General features: G+C 35.6%; 1 protein-coding gene across 3 annotated transcripts in view; it reads left to right on the top strand.

Annotated features, from left to right (window-relative positions):
* The window catches only part of SLC9B2 (solute carrier family 9 member B2), a 63,619-nt gene extending 47,262 nt beyond the window's left edge, over nucleotides 1–16,357 (top strand). For 2 of the 3 annotated variants that reach the window (XM_025422925.3, XM_025422916.3), the window contains exons 11-13: nucleotides 4,905–5,013; nucleotides 7,935–8,071; nucleotides 11,490–16,357. In XM_025422925.3, coding sequence (XP_025278710.1) covers nucleotides 4,905–5,013; nucleotides 7,935–8,071; nucleotides 11,490–11,711 — 468 coding nt within the window. In that variant the 3' untranslated portion in view covers nucleotides 11,712–16,357. The remainder of the gene's footprint in view (nucleotides 1–4,904; nucleotides 5,014–7,934; nucleotides 8,072–11,489) is intronic. The other variant, XM_025422937.3, reaches the window with a different exon arrangement.
* Nucleotides 16,358–17,748: the final 1,391 nt, after the last annotated feature.

The following is a 17,748-nucleotide window of genomic DNA, read 5'->3' as shown; positions in this document are numbered from 1 at the left end:
ATAACTTTTTTTCATCTTTCTTTTTCTAATCAGATTTTGGTAATTAAATTTTTTAAAGATTTTATTTAAATTCCAGTTAGTTAACATATAGTATAATATTATTTTCAGGTGTACAATATAGTGATTCAGCATTTTTATACATAACCTGGTGCTCATCACAAGTGTCTTCCATAATCCCCATCACCTATTTCAACCATCCCCTCCACCCACCTTCCCTCTGGTAATCACCTATTTGTTCTCTATAGTTAACAGACTGTTTCTTGGTTTACCTCCCTCTCCTTTTTTTCCTCTTTGTTCTTTTGTTTCTTAAATTCCACATATAAGTAAAATCATATGGTATTTATCTTTCTCTGACAACTTATCTAGCTTAGCATTACACTCTCTAGCTCCATCCCGTCATTGCAAATAGCAAGATTTCATTCCTTTTCGTGAATATACCACATCTTCCTTATCCACTCATCAGTCAATAGAATTTTGGGTTATTTCCATAATTTGGCTATTGTTGATAATTCTGCTATAAATACTGGGGTGCATTTATCCCTTAAAATCAGTATTTTTGTATCCTTTGAGTAAACACCTAATAGTGCAATTGCTGGAGACATAGGGTAATTCTATTTTTAACTTCTTGAGGAACCTCCATACTGTTTTCCAGAGTGGCTGTGCCAGTTTACATACACAGCATCAGTGCAGGAGGGTTCCCCTTTCTCCACATCCTTGCCAACATCTGTTGTTTCTTGTATTGTTAATCTTTGCCATTTTGACAGGTGTGAGGTGATATTTTATTGTAGTTTTGATTTGTATTTCCCTGATAATCAGTGACATTGAACATCTTTTCATGTGTCTGTTGGCCATCTGTATGTCTTCTTTGGAAAAATGTCTGTTTATGTCTTCTGCCCATTTTTTAATAAATTTTTTTTTGCCAGTCTGTATGGTTCTATGCTAGGCACTACGTGGATATTCTCATTTATGTTCACACACACACACACACAAAAGCCTTAAAAAATATTACCGTTTCCATTTTATAGAGACTATAAATCAGAAAGACACAAATAACATGTCCAAAGTCACAAAATTAGAAAGTGGCACTGTGATTTAAGCTCAGGCTTACCTGACTCCCAAGTATACTAATCTATAATACAACTGTAGCATTATTGGGCAGGGAACATTTTTATATTTTTGACATCTATTTGAATAACATATACCAAGTATATTAAAAACATACTGCTGTGCTTCATAATTTTAAAATTAGTCTCTAAATTCATAAATGATAGGATAAAAAAAAACAAATAATTAAAGGGAACCACAGCATTTGGGATAGAGCATAAAAGAGTAGTTTTAGGGGCATGTGGTGACTCAAGTCAGTTAAGCATATGCCTTCAGCTCAGGTTATGATCTCGGGGTCCTGGGATCAAGCCCCAGGTCAGGGCTCCCTGCTCAGTGGGGAGTCTGCTACTCCTTCTCCCTCTGCTGTTCCCCCTGCTTGTGCTCTCTCTGTGGCTCTCTCTCTCTCAAATAAATAAAATATTTTTTAAAAGAGTAGTTTTAGCAATAGGGAAATCAAGGGAGAGGCTATTGCCTATGGTGAGTGCACATTAGCTACAGGCAGGGAAAGGGAAACTTTGATGACTTCCATTCACACTAGTCTTTGAAAAACTATAGTATGGGTTAGAAAAAAGATTGTTTATAAACCAAAACACAGCATTTGGTTCTTCTGCATTTGTCATAATTTTGCCAGAATTGCCTGCAGTCCAACCGATTATTAGGTCAGTGTAATCCCACAACTCAGTGAAAGAACTAAGAACAATTTTTTCATATTTATCTCAAATATACTCACTTTTTGAAAGCCTTTGTCATATTGTTTTATCTGTTTTCAAATCCAGTACTGCTTCTATGACCTTTGTAGTTGTGGGATGGTTTTCCTGACATATTTTGAACCTTCTGAATTTTGAAATGCTCTTTTCTCTGAGAAGGGAAGTATCAGCTTAAGTACATATTGAAGTCATGATAAAAACTCTGTTTCTGATCATTTTCTTCTTTTGTCTATCCCTAAAAGTGATTTATGTTTTTGAAGATTCTTACTACTAGTGTAAACAAATGTGTAAAGTAGCCCTAACATTCAGTGTGGGCAACATAGTCTTCATTCCCCTGTCTCTTTTACACTTAGCCTATTCGATGACTCCATTTTCTTTATAAGCACATTCGTTTTAGTTTTGATGTTATGAAAAAGCATTAAGAAGATACATTTTGACTCAACCCATTATTAAGTTTTACAGTATATAAGTCCATGTCTGATGTTCAACCAGTCTAAAGTGTTACAATCAAGAAACAAATGGTGACCTTTGTCTACAGTTTAGAGATAAGAACTATTTGATAGAGAAAACTTTTTAGGCCATCTGCTTTCATTGAAGTTCTGAGTATGTGAAATATTTTTGAGGCCTTCCCTTAAATAATTAGTCATGGCAACAAAAGGCTCAGTAACCTAGGAATAATAGAGCTGATTTTTATTCTACACTAACGTGGATATCAACTAAAGTCTGAGTTTTATCTACAGTGTACTCTAAAAGCCAAGTTAAAAAGTAAAATTTAAAGATTTGTAGAAAGTTTTGGTAGAACTAGTCATTGGCAGTAAATGATAAAGGATCTTGGATGTCATCTAATATAAACCTCTGATTTTACAGATGAGAAAAAATAAGATGCTGAGAGAAAAGTGACTTGCATTTAGCAGGTGGCAGAATTTGAACCTAAGTTATTATCTGATTCCTTATGATGTAAAAATGTAATTCTTTACATGATGTAAGAATAGAACAATATAAGTAAATCAACCAACCCCTTCACATATGCACTCAACATTTATAAGCCAAGAGGAAATAGAATCTTTATCGGAATAAACATACCAGAATTAATAAGAAAAAAAAGAAAATAGAGACACATTGTAATCATCTTTTGTTAAACTGCTGAAAATAGATATGGAAAACCAGATTCTCAAAGACGTGTAATTATAAATACAAAAGTGTTGTCCAAAAATATAGATTCTTATTAGTTGATTAGAAAAATTTGTTTAGTATAAAATTTTAGATACTGTAATGAGTACTGCTAAATTGCCCTCCAAAAAAAAGCACCATTAATTGTTCTAAGAATTAGTGAGTTTCCTTACAGTTGCAGGTACTTAACATTATAAAAATTTTTAGTATTTTTTTCTAATATGGTGTCCCCCCAAAAAAATGTGGCATATCATTTTAATTTGTGTTTCATTGATTGCTGAATTTTAGCATTTTATATTTTTTGGTGATTTGTGTTTTTTCAGTTGTGAATTACTTGTAGGTATGCATTGCCCGTTTTTCTATTAGGCTCTATGCCTTTTTGTTATTGCTTGGATATTGCTCCTTATTCTGTTATACACAGCGCAGATATTTTCTCCTGGTTTGTCATCTTATTGTTCTTTGTTTGCTTATGGTTTCTTTTGCCACACGACATTCTAGTCGTGCTACCCTAATTGTGTCTATCTTTTTTTTAGGGATTTCTCAGTATGTGTTATAAAGTTAGTACTTGTATTAGTTAGGATCTTATGGGGAAAGGGAAATCACCTAGTAACTGGAATAGGGAAAATTTATTATTAACCATACCAGGGGATTAGATAACCAGGGATTGGCTTGTAAAATGTAAAAGACCCCTGAGGAATATAGAAATAGCAACTATAAACTCCTAGGGCTGAGATTGAGCCATGCCCTGGCATCTCTCCACTCCACCCACCTACTCCCACCCCCAGGCCTCAGATTCCAGATCTTGTTAGAAAGCCTTTGTTCACTGGATGGTAGAAAAGACCCCTATGGTGCCTGGCTTGGACAATTTGCTGGAAATCTATACTCCAATGTGCAGGAAATTCACCCTCTAGGGTGCAATCCAACTCCCTTGGGTTGGCTATGAAACTCCCTTGCAGTAAGCTGGGGGCAGCTTCTGGCCACTCGGTGGTGCTGTCTGCCATGCACTATAGGAGTCCAGCACTGCAGAAGCCACCTGTGTACTGAAGAAACCCAAGTGTGCTACAGGATCCTACTGTGAGGAGCCCTGAAAATCAGGAAGAGCATCTTCCTTGCAATATCTCTTCAGCACCCTCTACTGACAAAATTTAATATAATGCCAGGTAGCAAAGGAGAAATATTTAAAGGGCTCAGCTTCATTTTCTGCAGAGCCAACAAGGGGTAATAAATTAATAAACACAGCACTTCACTATACCTGAATTATATTTTTGTGCATGATTTGAGGTCACCTTAAACTGTTTTTTATAAAGATAAAATTGGAGAGGGGGCACTTGACAGGATGAGCACTGGGTGTTATGCTATATGTTGGCAAATTGAATTCCAATTTAAAAATTAAAAAATAATAATAAATAAAATAAAAAGATAAAATTGGAAACAACTTAAAGGGCCATCAATAAAGAAATTATTGAATATACTGAAAATTCTATACCATAGATTACTATATAGCGATAATTAGATGTATATCTAGATATATTTACTATTATAAGATGTCTAAATCATATTGTTGAATGAAAATTAACATTTTAAGCTATAAAATAATACTAAGTATTACATATGTACACACATACATATTGTATATTCACAAGTAGAAGTCCTCCTAAGAGGAGTCTAACAGAATTACTAGACTCTTTATCATTATCATCTATTTGCAAACAACTCTAAAGCACCTCATAAAATAACTATGTTGGAAATATCTTTATATAATTTTTTGTTTTATTTTAGCCAACCTCTTATTTATCGATGTCACAGAAATAAAGCCTGGCTCAGGTCAAATTGACTCAAATTTCAAATTAGTAAAATTCTTAGAACTTGTAACTTCATATAATAAAAATCTGTGTGGGGTATGTATATGTGTGTTTCTTCTAGGCAGAGGTTGAAAAAATTATCGCAGGTGCCTGGTACATCTTTCAGCCCCTTCTCTTTGGACTGATCGGAGCAGAAGTATCTATTGCATCTCTCAGACCAGAAACTGTAGGTAAGAATTTCCAAGTAGCACTTGCTAAAATTAACTTTTGTTAATACCTTTGGAATACCTTTGGTAGGTATTTGTCACAATTATATAAAAAGCTAATAATCTAAGTGTCTTAGAGTAGTAGGTCAGAAAATAATATTTGTCAATCTCAGGCATAGATTTTATACCATTAATATTATTCATTGTAAAGAAAAGTAACACTGCTAACTACTATCCAAAAAATGCAGGTCTTAAAAGTTTTTTTCAAGGATAAAAATATTCAATTAGACTAGTTCTGATGAAGGGCAAGAATTGTAAAGATAACTCATCAGTTCTATAATATACACCCATGGAACAAAAATGTTTCTTTTTTCATTCATGCATTTATTTATTCATACATTTGAAAGCAATCATATTAAAACTTTTGATTTCATAACACTGCACTTAAAAATTTTTTTGTGTACATGTACTTGTTATTTTCTCCTTTCCACTCATTCCATATTTGTCCATCTTTACTGGGAATCCCATCTTCTGCTATCTCCTTCTTGATCTCACACATAGATTCTTCCCCTGTCCTCATGTATCTTCAGATATCCATGTGACAGTTTTCTCCTCTTTGGAATTTAAGCAAACTCTAATCTCTCCTGTCTTAAAATAATTTCTTTCTAGGCAGCCTGGGTGCCTTAAGCGGTTTAAGCACCTGCCTTCATCCCAGGATCCTGGGATCAGGTCCCACATCGGGCTCCCTGCATGGGGCCTGCTTCTCCCTCTGCCTGTGTCTCTGCCTCTCTCTCTCTTTCTCTCTTTGTGTCTATCATGAATAAATAAAATCTTTTAAAAAATAAAAATAAAAAAATAATTTATTTTCATTCCAACACATGCTACAACATGGATGCACCTGGAGGACATTTGTCACCAAAAGACAAATACTGTATGATTCCATCTATATGAGGTATCCAGGGTAGTCAAATCATAGAGACAGAAAGTAGAATGGTGGTTGCCCGGGACTTGGGAGAGGAGAAATAGAATGTTCTTTAATAGATCAGTTTTGCAAGATGAAAAAATCTGGAGTTTGGTTACACAAAAATGTGAATGTTTAAGTTAATGCTACTAAAGTGTACACTTAAAAATGGTTAAGATGGTAAATTTTGTTGTGTATATTTTACCATGATTTTATATGTGTGTATATATAAGTATATAAAATCTCCTTTTTTCCATTTAACTTACGCCCTCACCTGCCACACTTCCTCTTAATCCCCTGTTCAAACTTTTCCAAAAAGGTAAATATATCTCCCTTTTCCATTTCAACTCTCACTCTCTTCTTCAATACATTTCAGCCTAGCCTCTGCCCATCACACAATTGACCCTGCTCTCACCAAGGTTATATTGTTAAATACAATGAATACTTATCAGTCTCTTTTTTTCTTTACTTGATCACCCAGCAGCATTTGATACTATTGACCTCTTTAAAACACATTTTACATTGAATTCTGAAACTTCATATTTTTCAGTGCACTTTGAGTCCTCACTTACACTACATATAGTTCTTCATCTAAGTTCTTCAAAGCCTTCAATGCTTCTCACTCCATGTTATTTTTCAGAGCTCATCTACACTTAGTAGCTTTGATTATAAACTACATAATTCCAAAATTTTTATTTCTAAATCTATGTACCTAATTGCTGATTGAACATGACCACTTGTAAATCTCACAAAACGTCAAACTCAATATGTTCCAAACTTGTAAATCATCTTCTCCCCAAACCTTCAATGCTCCCTCCTGAGAATGGTATCATCTCTTTTGTTTCTTATATTTCAGGCAACAAATACTTTTGAAATGTCCATCCTAGGTGCAATATCCTTCAATAAAAAAAACACAACACAAGCCATATTGCAGGTTCACAATAAATCCTCCAGCAGTGTCTATCTGTTGTTTGACTAGCCTTTTGAGCTTAAGAAAGCCATTTATCCTTTTTAAACTTCACTTTTTTCAACTGTTAAATAAGTAAAATTACCCAACAGATTGTAAGGATTAAAAGATTAATGAATTCACTTAAAGCTTAATACAGAACCTGGCACACAGTAAACATTTAACAAATATTACTTCTTAGAAAATCACCCTATTCCTTAGCAGTCACCTTAGCTGTGCCATTCTCAGGTTCATTTTTCTAGTCAGTCCTTATTCTGCCAATCAAGATGAACTGATCTTTCTCAGCAAAGGATTCTAAAGGATGGAATAAAGTAGCTGTGTCAACCTGGCTAATGGGCAGTCAGTGTATACACCAATATGGTGAAACAGGTGTAGACTGCCAGTGTCTATTCTGATTGGTCAGTCCCCCGCCAGTTCTGGCTGATTGCTTCCATACTGGCTAATAAATATTTTTCATATCACCTCGGGTTTATACTCTGTAAAGAATTCTCAACCATTTTGATGAAAATACCAACTTTTTCCTCTTCTGTGACCTCTTATCAGTATGTTCATACTGCACTTACCCTATAGTACTATAGTATTCATTGTTTATATTTCTTTTTTCCTCCAGCTTTGAAGTTTACAGAGGCAAACAAAGTCTGTACATTATACATTTTTGTATACCCAATATCTAGTCCAAATCCTGTCATGCATAGTTATTTAATAAATTCATGTTGAATTAACACACAGAAAAAAAGTTTGGTTCTTGCTGTAAAGCATAAGAGAAATAACATTCAAATCTCCTTTATAATATATATCAAATATGTTTAATTAATTTCTGATTTAATCTAGGAAAAATACCTTCTTTTAAACAAATAGTTTGTTATTGCCATTTTGATAAATTATGCCTATTTTTGTCTTCTTAATTTTTTGATATATTTAGATAATTGCAATTGATAGTATTTTGAATCAACAACCATGAAATTCAGTTTCTCTCTCACTATTTTATTATGTCTAAAAAGAAAGCATTTCTTGCAGGCCTTTGTGTTGGCGTCCTGGGCATTGCAGTATTGATACGAATTTTGACTACCTTTCTGATGGTGTGTTTTGCTGGCTTTAATATAAAGGAAAAGATATTTATTTCTTTTGCATGGCTTCCGAAGGCCACAGTCCAGGTAAAGATGATAGGATGGCTTAGCATTTTAACTCCTATGTCTATATGATACCTTGAAATTTTGAATAAGAGGGCTTATTCAAATTTTTTCCTAATAATTACATTAGGAAAAAATTTAATCTAAGTTTGATTTATGAAAAGGTTTATACTAATCTACTCTTTAAAAGTTTTATTTTGGGCATATTGATTTCCTAAATATGATGGCTTATTTAAATTTATCTAGATCATCAGCTTTATTGAAGTCAACTAAAAATCTGAGAATTCCCTACACTAACTAGAAATCAGTAGCCACAGGAAGAGTTTGGAATTTTCATCAGTCAGAGCCCTTTAAATCACCCAGAGAAATAGCTGTTAACTCTTTTCATTTTAGTATCTTCCAAAAAGAGAGTGAAACAGAAATAGCATGGACCATCTTAGTATTTGGAGATATTTCAATGTATGATAGATAATCTGTTATGCCTGACTACAGCCTTTATATATAAAGGAGAAAGATTTTTTAAAAACCAGGGAGGGACACCTGGGTGGCTCAGTGGTTGAGTGTCTGCCTTTGGCTCAGGTAGTGATCCCATGACCCTGAGATCAAGTCCCACATCAGGCTCCCCCCGGGGAGCCTGCTTCTCCCTCTGCCTATGGCTCTACCTCTCTCTGTGTGTGTCTCTCATGAATAAATAAATAAAATCTTAAAAAAAAAAACTGAGGAAATACGTTATTGATTTCCTAGATTATTGGTTGATAATAAATTTTTCAAACTAGCTAAACCTGTTGTCAAATGTATCAATCACATACATTGACCCCAAAATTGTTCACTATAATGAATAAGCATGAACAGATATGTGCTTGAAATTATTAATCATGTATTTGGTAGAATTTCATTACTAATGAAATTAAAACTATATAGATTATTATTTGTTGTAAATGTAGTATATTTCTGATTATAGTCTTTATTTTCAAACTAATTATAGCAAACAAGATTTAACTGTCTCCTCCCTGATTATTTTGCAATTGTTTAAACATGCAAATCTCTGTTTCATGAAATGAAAATCAGATTTTTTTTTAAAGACTTATTTATTTTGGGGGTGGCAGAGGCAAAAGGAGAGGGAGAAAGAAAATCTCAAGTAGACTCCCCGCTGAGTGCAGAGCCCAAGATGGAGCTCAGTCTTATGACCCTGAGATCATGACCTGAGCTGAAATCAAGAATTGGATGCTTAACCAACTAAGCCACCCAAACACCCCCAAATCAGATGTTTTTAATTTAGGAAGCTTTAGGGATATTTATGCTGTGTAACTATATGCCAGATTTTGTATGGCTGTGGGCTATGGCATTATTCCAGAGTTGTTTTCATTTCCAACAGACTTTCAAAGAAGTCTGAGACACTGGATAAGAATACCGTGAGGTTAGTAGTACAATAAGTAGAAGAGTTTCTCCCTCAGAGTGCCTTCAGCTTCCTCACTACCTTTGGTAACCTTAGTGGGTAAATATCAAAATAATCACTCTAATAGCTTTAGTATGAAAAATGTGTTTTGAAACATTAAAATTTGAGACGTGGCACTCTCCTGCTATCAAAGCCAATTTAAAATAAGAAAATATTATCTAGAATGTGTTGAATAATGTATGTACTGTGAAGTATTGTACTTTTTTTTTCTCTTTTTGTCACTGCACAAGAAACAAAACTTTCTTACATACTTATTCTACTTTAGTGTTTTTCAAACTTTTTAAATCATGTAATACTGTAAGAAATATATTGGGACATCAGGTGACTCAATCCATTAAGTGTCTGCCTTTGGCTCAGATCATGATCTCGGGGTCCTGGGATCAAGCACCAACTTGGGCTCCTCTCTCAGTGGGGAGTCTGTTTCTCCCTCTGCCTCCCCTGCTCATGCCCTCTCTCTGTCTCTCTGTCTCTTTCTTTCTAATGAATGAATAAAATATTTAAAAATATTTTTTAAATCACAACTCAGCATGCATACAAACCCCAAAACATACATGCATACAAACACACATCATAATATGTGCAATTCCTGCCAAGAATTCTTGAAATGTTGTATTAGCTATGGTACAAGGTAACCTGCTATAACTGAAAGTCCTCAATAAATTCTCTGGGCAATCCAGAGCTGGCAGGGTGACCATTACCCTCAGTGTGTGTCTTCCATCCATGAGTCCACCTTTCACCATTTCTTACAGAGGGGTGGGGAGAAAAAAGTTCACGTGTTGATTTCTTTCCAGAACAGGCTACTAGTAGCATTTATCACTTCTTCTCACCTCTCAGTGGCTAGAACATAGATACATAGCTTCAGCTAGTTGTAAAGAAGGCTTAAAAAACTCTCTATTTGTACAGCAATGTGACCAGCTGAAACTGAAGAGTTCTATTATAGAAGAGTGTATTCAGATACTTGTGGGCAATTAGTAGTCTCTGCCATGCGTCTCATGCACATGATATTTTCTTTCCTGTTTCATCGTTCTAGAGGCTAACATTGTGTTCTGTAGAATAAGGGAATAATCAGATTGTTTACTATATTATTTTGCCATGTGCACTGATAATATTGTGTTTTGCCTATAAAAGAAAACAAGTTTTCATGAGACTTTCTAAAAGATAAATCTTAAATAAAACATTTTGCCAACTCCTGAGGCAAAAATTAACCAAATACCTAATAAGATTAACTTCAACTTTTGAAGATATCTCACATTTTCAAGTTCCCTAATGTTTAACAATTAGTCTCTAGGGACGCCTGAGTGGCTCAGTGGTTGAGCATCTGCCTTTGGCTCAGGAGCCTGCTTCTCCCTCTGCCTATGTCTCTGCCTCTCTCTCTCTCTCTCTCTCTCTCTCTCTCTGTGTGTGTGTGTGTGTGTGTCTCATGAATAAATAAATAAATATTTTTAAAAAAACAGTCTCTAAAAAAAAAAAAAAAACAGTCTCTAAAAGCAGTACATATTCTTATGGGTCTTTTTGTTTTTAATTTTGTTTTTTACATTCAGAACTTCACCATCTTTCGGTATTACTGAATTTTTTCATCTTATGTTTTCTTACTTTGAAATTACCAAAGATGAAAGAATGAGATGACTAATAGCTTTAGTAGCTTTCATCTTTACTCAGGGGGAATTTAGTAAATGGGATCATGTCATAGTTAATTAATATCATAAGTCAATATTTGCCTTGTGTTTTAAATTATATTTTCCTGATATTTTTGTAACTCTGCCTTATGCAAATAGGTACATATGAATCATTATGCTTTCCCCCAAGCAAGGGCAGGGAGCATTTTCAGACAATCAAAACTCACTGCAGTATACTTTGAAAGAAGACTAGTGTAACTTTCTTAGCTGAGCAAAAGAATAAGCAATTTGTTATTGCAATGACAAAATAATTTACCTTTTCTCCATGCACTTGTCTTATGTTTACAATGTTACCTTTAAACTTTTATAGGCTGCCATAGGATCTGTGGCTTTGGACACAGCAAGATCACATGGAGAGAGACAGTTAGAAGAATACGGAATGGATGTGTTGACAGTGGCATTTTTGTCCATCATCATCACAGCCCCAATTGGAAGTCTACTCATTGGTTTGCTGGGCCCCAGGCTTCTCCAGAAAGCTGAACATCGAAATAATGGTGAAGAAGTTCACGAAGAGACTTCTATACAAGTTTAGAGGTGAAAAGAGAGAATGTTGAATATATAATGATCAGAAAGCTTCTAGCAGCTACTTTTACCAATTAGCAGAGGCTATGTAATCTAGATGCATATTGTGATATGTAATATTCACACTTTAAATGTAAAAGAACCAAAAGTATGGCTGTTTCTTTAAGGAGCATTTTTAGCCATTATCCTTCTATGTGGATCGTAATATTCTACATCTCCAACCTGATTTCTTGACCGTTTTTGTTTTTTTTTTCCCCCAAATACATGTCTTCATCATGTATCTTAATTTGTTTAGGGACATATACACTAAAATGTACTACCACAATTTAAAATCAACATGGAAAAGATCAAGTTCAGTGTCCTGTTCTACTAGCCAATAGCTTGTTCTAACTTACTGTTATTGTCATAGTTTCATGATTAATGGTCACCTGACTAGTCATGCCTTGAAATGTTTTTGGCTCCTCTTTTTTCTTTTTAAATACTATAACGCAACCCATCATCAGTTTCTACCCCTACTTCCTGTCCCAGTCAGTCTCTTCTCCATTTCTACCTTTCTTGCTACCTTTCTGTGAATTATCGTAACCGTCCCACCAAAATTTTCAAGTATGCGAAGTGTCTTCATTGGTTCTTCCTCTTGCACATATCTAGATATCAAAAGACCTTACCCTCTCTCTGAGGAGGCAACACAAGAGTCTCCCATTTTAGTAGTTCATCTGAGTTTGCCTTCCCCTAAGGAGTGCCCTGATTCAGCCCTTTCTTACTTGTTTCTTGTGAACCACATCTTTGGGCTCTTCCTCTTGTCTTTGTAAGAGATAGTTAATTTACAAATCTATGCTAGACTTATCAACATAATATTAATTAGGGTAAGGCAAGCTGCTATAATGAAGAAACAAAAAATACAGTACTCAGAATAGAAATTTATTTCCCTCTCATGAAACTGACTGACTGGTTGATGCTAATGGGATTACTTGACTCATGAGTCTGCTCATAGATCCATGTCCTTCTATCTTGAGGCTCTGACATGCAGTAAGCCCTAGTTTAAGATGTAGGTTAAAGGTGAATCTCTCCCATGTCTCCTTTCTAGACTTCAGGAAGTGGAGGGGGCAATCCAAGGCAAGCAATTTATTTTTGAGGAAGTGATATGGAATTTGGCCACATCTCTCCTTTTGCATTCTACTAGTGATGACAACACCCAGCTCTGAGGAAGTCTCAAAGTATTGCCTCCTACTAACCATTTTTTAGTGAGATTCCTAGGAGGAAGGAAAGATCAGATTTGGGAGATAGGAGTACCACTGTATTGAGTGTTACCATCACTTAGTAGCATAATCTTGCATGTTAAGAGGCTTTCTACAGATTGTACCTTAAACCCAAAGAGTGATTTCTGTGGCAAGACACTGTGGCATGCCTGTGAAAAGATAGTAAAGAAAGACTTATGGGATCCCTGGGTGGCTCAGTGGTTCAGTGTTTGCCTCCGGCTCAGGGTGTGATCCTGGAATCCCAGGATCAAGTCCCACATCCGGCTCCCCACAGGGAGCTGCCTGCTTCTCCCTCTGCCTATATCCCTGCCTCTCTCTCCCTCTGGTCTCTCATGAATAAATAAATAAAAATCTTTAAAAAAAGAAAAGACTTCTCTACATAGATCACATTTTATCCCACTTATTCAACAGACCGTCTCTGCTTTTGTGCATCACATTTAAGTTCTTCTTGACACTAAGGCGACTCCTGCGCAGTTGCTAGAATAATCATGTTTGAATATAGTACACAGCTTTTCTCATGGTGTATGTATACCTGAAGCATTTATTACTCATATCTCATCTAAACTCTTTAATCTAGATTCCAAAGTTCAGTCTAATTTTGAAGTAAACATTAAATATATGTGTTAAATGAATCGATTCTAAATATTCTGATCCTACTAAGCTGATCTGTATGAAGCCTGTCCATTCCTCTCTTGACCTTAGACTACCTTCCAGACCCTTTCTCCATGACTTTCACCTCTGTTCAAAACCAGCTTAATTTTTATTAAGCTAACATAATATGAAGCTATAACAGCTTAATTTTTACATTAACTTGACTTTAGTTATGCTTTGGTACTGCGCTTTCTTCTAGTTTATGCTCTTTATTTTTTTCCCTTTTTAAAAAAATGTAAATTCAATTTGTCAACATATAGTATAACACTCAGTGCTCATTGCATCGAATGCCCTCCTTATAGTATATGCTCTTTATTTGGATTGGGTTAATTTATACCAAAAATCAGATGGATATTTCAAACTAAACTTAATTGGTTAGGTACACCTTGGTGGTAGCGACATAAACCTAATGCTCATCTGGTCCTCTCCTTTTATAGGCTTTAAAACCAGATTCATTCAACAAATACTTAGTGAAAGCTTAGGAATACCTAGGCTCATCCTCAGAACTGTTACTGTTTCTGTCCTTAAGGATCTGACAGTCTGATAGAGGAGACAATTAAATAAGACATTTCAAAACAGTATAATTAAGTTCTATGATGCAGGAAATACGGGAGTGTTAGGGGGCTCATAACAGGAATACCCACCCAATCCAGGGGTGGTGCAGTTTAGGTACGGTTTCCAGAGAAAGTAGAGTCTTGGCTAGGATGTGAGGGATGAAGACTGAGACAGAAAAACCCATGCAACACAGAAGGGTGCTGCATTTAATGCTAGGTCCCACATTTTCTAGTAGTTTTTGTCAAAGAAACAGGCTTTGAATGCTTGTTAACTTATACAAAATACAGTTAATATAGGTAAATGAGAATGTTGTTATAAGTATTCAAGAACCCAAAGAAGAATGAGAAGTGGAAATTCAGTGTAGAAGTGGTGGAAGAGGCCATTCAGCTGCTGCCAATAGCCTGTTTCATTGTGGAGAGTATGCAGCAAGTTCTGTTCTCCCTTTCCTCGGTAGGTGGCCACCATCTAAATCTCTGTAACTGTCCCATATGGGCCTGTGCAGAGCTCACCATTGAAGTCTCTGGTTTATCACCACATTGTGAGCCACAGCTGTTGACTTGGTTGACGAACTCAGAGTTAGCATGATACAGTGTTGACTCAAGCCAACCAAACTTCCCCAACTCAACCATAGATAGGAACAATTACTCCAACCTCTGAGTCTCTGAAAAAGGGATGTATGTACTCCATACATACTTCTGTCAAAGCACTTACAGCCCTTTTTCAATTTGTTTATATGCTTGTTTCCTATGAAGTCAGCTCCTTAGGGGTGAGAGCCTTGTCTTGGTAATCTTTGTCCTCAGTACTTTGCACGGGGCATGAAACACAATAGGCATTTAATAAACATGTATTGACTGAATCACTGAGGGGATCCTCTTCCAGTACAGAAAACTACTTGCCGGGCAGACCCGGTGGCGCAGCGGTTTAGCGCCTCTTGCAGCCCGGGGTGTGATCCTGGAGACCCGGGATCAAGTCCCGCGTCAGGCTCCCTGCGTGGAGCCTGCTTCTCCCTCTGCCTGTGTCTCTGCCTCTCTCTCTCTCTGTGTGTCTCTATGAAAAAATAAAATCTTTAAAAAAAAAGAAAAGAAAAGAAAACTACTTGCCATATAACAGTTAAGATCTTAGTCTACTTGCTCTGTCTTAGTCTGCTTGGGCAGCTCTAACAAAGTACCATAAACTAAGTGACTTAAACACAAACATTTATTTCTCATAGTTCTGAAGGATGGAAGGCCAACATGAGGGTATTAGCATAATCAGGTTCTGATAAGGGCTCTCTTCCTAGTTTGCTTTGGCCTCCTTCTTGTTATGTCCTCACATAGTAGGGAAAGAGATGAGAATGGGGTCCAGGGTAGTGGTGGGGTGTATGTAAATGCTCTGGTATCTTTTCTTACAAAGACACTAATCCCATCATGAGGGCCTCACCCTCATGACCTCATCTAAACCTAATTAACTCCAAAGGCCCCATCTCCACATAAGATCACATTGGGGATTAAGGCTTCAACATATGAATTTGGGGGAAAACAGTTCACAGCAAGAATGTGACACTACTAAGGACACTGCTAAAAAAAAAAAAATCACTATAAGCACTTGTTCTACAGTGTCCTTTTTTTCCTATGGTCAGTGCCATCCATCTCTCCCTGTGAGGATTTTATTTTATCTTATTTTATTTTATTCTGGCAAGCTGATGAGATTTCAGCTCTAAGTTATTTTCACATTCCAATATTTTTTTCTCTGGTATTTACTCCAAATAACCTTGTTTGGACTCGGGTGTCCTTAAAGTTTCCTCAGCCACACATTTGCAAATGATCTCATCCTTTCCATTCTTTAAAAATAGTATTATTTTTTCCTGATTGCAAAAAGAAGACATTTTCATTGCAGAAAATTTAGAACACAGAAAAGTACAAGGAACAAAACTGAAACTTCTCTTAATGTAAACAACCATTTTATTTTGGTTCTTTTATATTTTGCTCTTGCAGTTTTAGGGGATGTCTTATTTTCAGAAAGATACATCATCCACTGAATTAGGTGAAAGGCAACATAAATACTTTGTATTTGACTTCTGTGAAATATACATATTGAAGTACTTTTGTTGTATATAAAGAATACTGAGCCTTCCAAATAATCATTCATTCACCTGGTAATAAAACAGACAAATCCTTGCCTTCATGGAGCTTATGTTTTAAAATCCATTTAGTCACTCACTCAAAATGCACTTATAATATGCTTACTGTGTGCCAGCCATTATGCTAAATGCTGAGGAATACAGTGATAACCAAGATGTGTGAGGGCTCTGTTTAATGGAATTTGAATTCTAGTGGGAAACTGAGACTGTGAAGAAAACAGATATGAATGAAATATGATACTCGCCTTCAAGAGTCTTAAATGGAAACAAGGTATTTACAAACAGCTGTAATCCAAATGAATGATTCAAAAGTGTTCTAAGTGAGCAAAATTTCCTGAAGGAGGCAAAACTTGAATTGGACCTTCAATTTGAATTGATGGATTAATATTAGAGAGTAAGGTGAAAAAGGAAACAACTAGATCGAGGGCGGGCATATTAGAAAAGTTTGAAATAGAAAAGCCTGGAATATAGTAAATAATTGGCACTTAAGGATGATGAAGAGAATTAGTGACAGGACTGGAAAAGAAAATTGGCAGTTAAATTGTACCAAGTAGATCATTGACCACATTTCTATTTTTATTACTAGCAATAGCAATTTATTGCTTCCCAAAGTACAGAATCATTTATATAGAGGATTTTTTAAGCTATTTCATCATGTCAAACTTAGTGAAAAATGCTGTCATTAATAAGGTTCTCATTCGTCAAAAGTGTTTTGCTTTCAGTTAAATGGTTGCAAATATAATCAACTTAATAATTTTTAAGTTACTATTGAGTTTTTATAAGAAACGACATTGATGTTTTTTAAACCCTTATTAAATTTTCATCACTGTTATCTTTAAATAAAGGACATTTTTGAAATGTTTCAGAATGTTCTATTTCTGTATGAATAATTTATGTGGTTCTTTGTAACAGGTGAGAATTGTTTTGCACTATTTTAGGAGCAAGTAATACAGGTTTTAGTTGATGAACACAAATTAAATCTGCCTTGAGCCTTCTGTTCTGATGAGAATTCCAAAACACCACTTGTTGATGTGCCCTAAAGCACTAAACTATCCAGTCGTTTCTTGCATCTGGAGCACAGAGCAGTGTGCTGGAGGCCATCAGACTCCTCTCAAAAGCCTTCCTTCCCAGTTCTACCATTTGTACTGACACCAGTACCCTGCTTTTCCCTTCCCTACCATGAGAACAAAGCATTTCCCTAACTCTATAATCACAAAAAATCTTGTCTACTCTCCTAAAACAAGGAAGAAAATGACTTCCAATCCTTGTTGAGATGCCTATGCCATGCTGAAGATGAAGGAGAATTTTTGTATTTGATCACCCAAGAAAGAGTTGTAACTTAAGTCAGATTTTAAAGGACAAATAAGAAAAGGGGAAGGAGAACGCCTAAAAAAAAAAAAAAAAGATTTTATTTATCTATTCATGAGAGACACAGAGAAGAGAGAGAAACCGAGACATAGGCAGAA

The sequence above is a fragment of the Canis lupus genome, chromosome 32, assembly GCF_003254725.2.
Source record: "Canis lupus dingo isolate Sandy chromosome 32, ASM325472v2, whole genome shotgun sequence".
NCBI classification, from domain to species: domain Eukaryota; kingdom Metazoa; phylum Chordata; class Mammalia; order Carnivora; family Canidae; genus Canis; species Canis lupus.
This window is presented reverse-complemented; position numbering and strand designations above follow the sequence as displayed.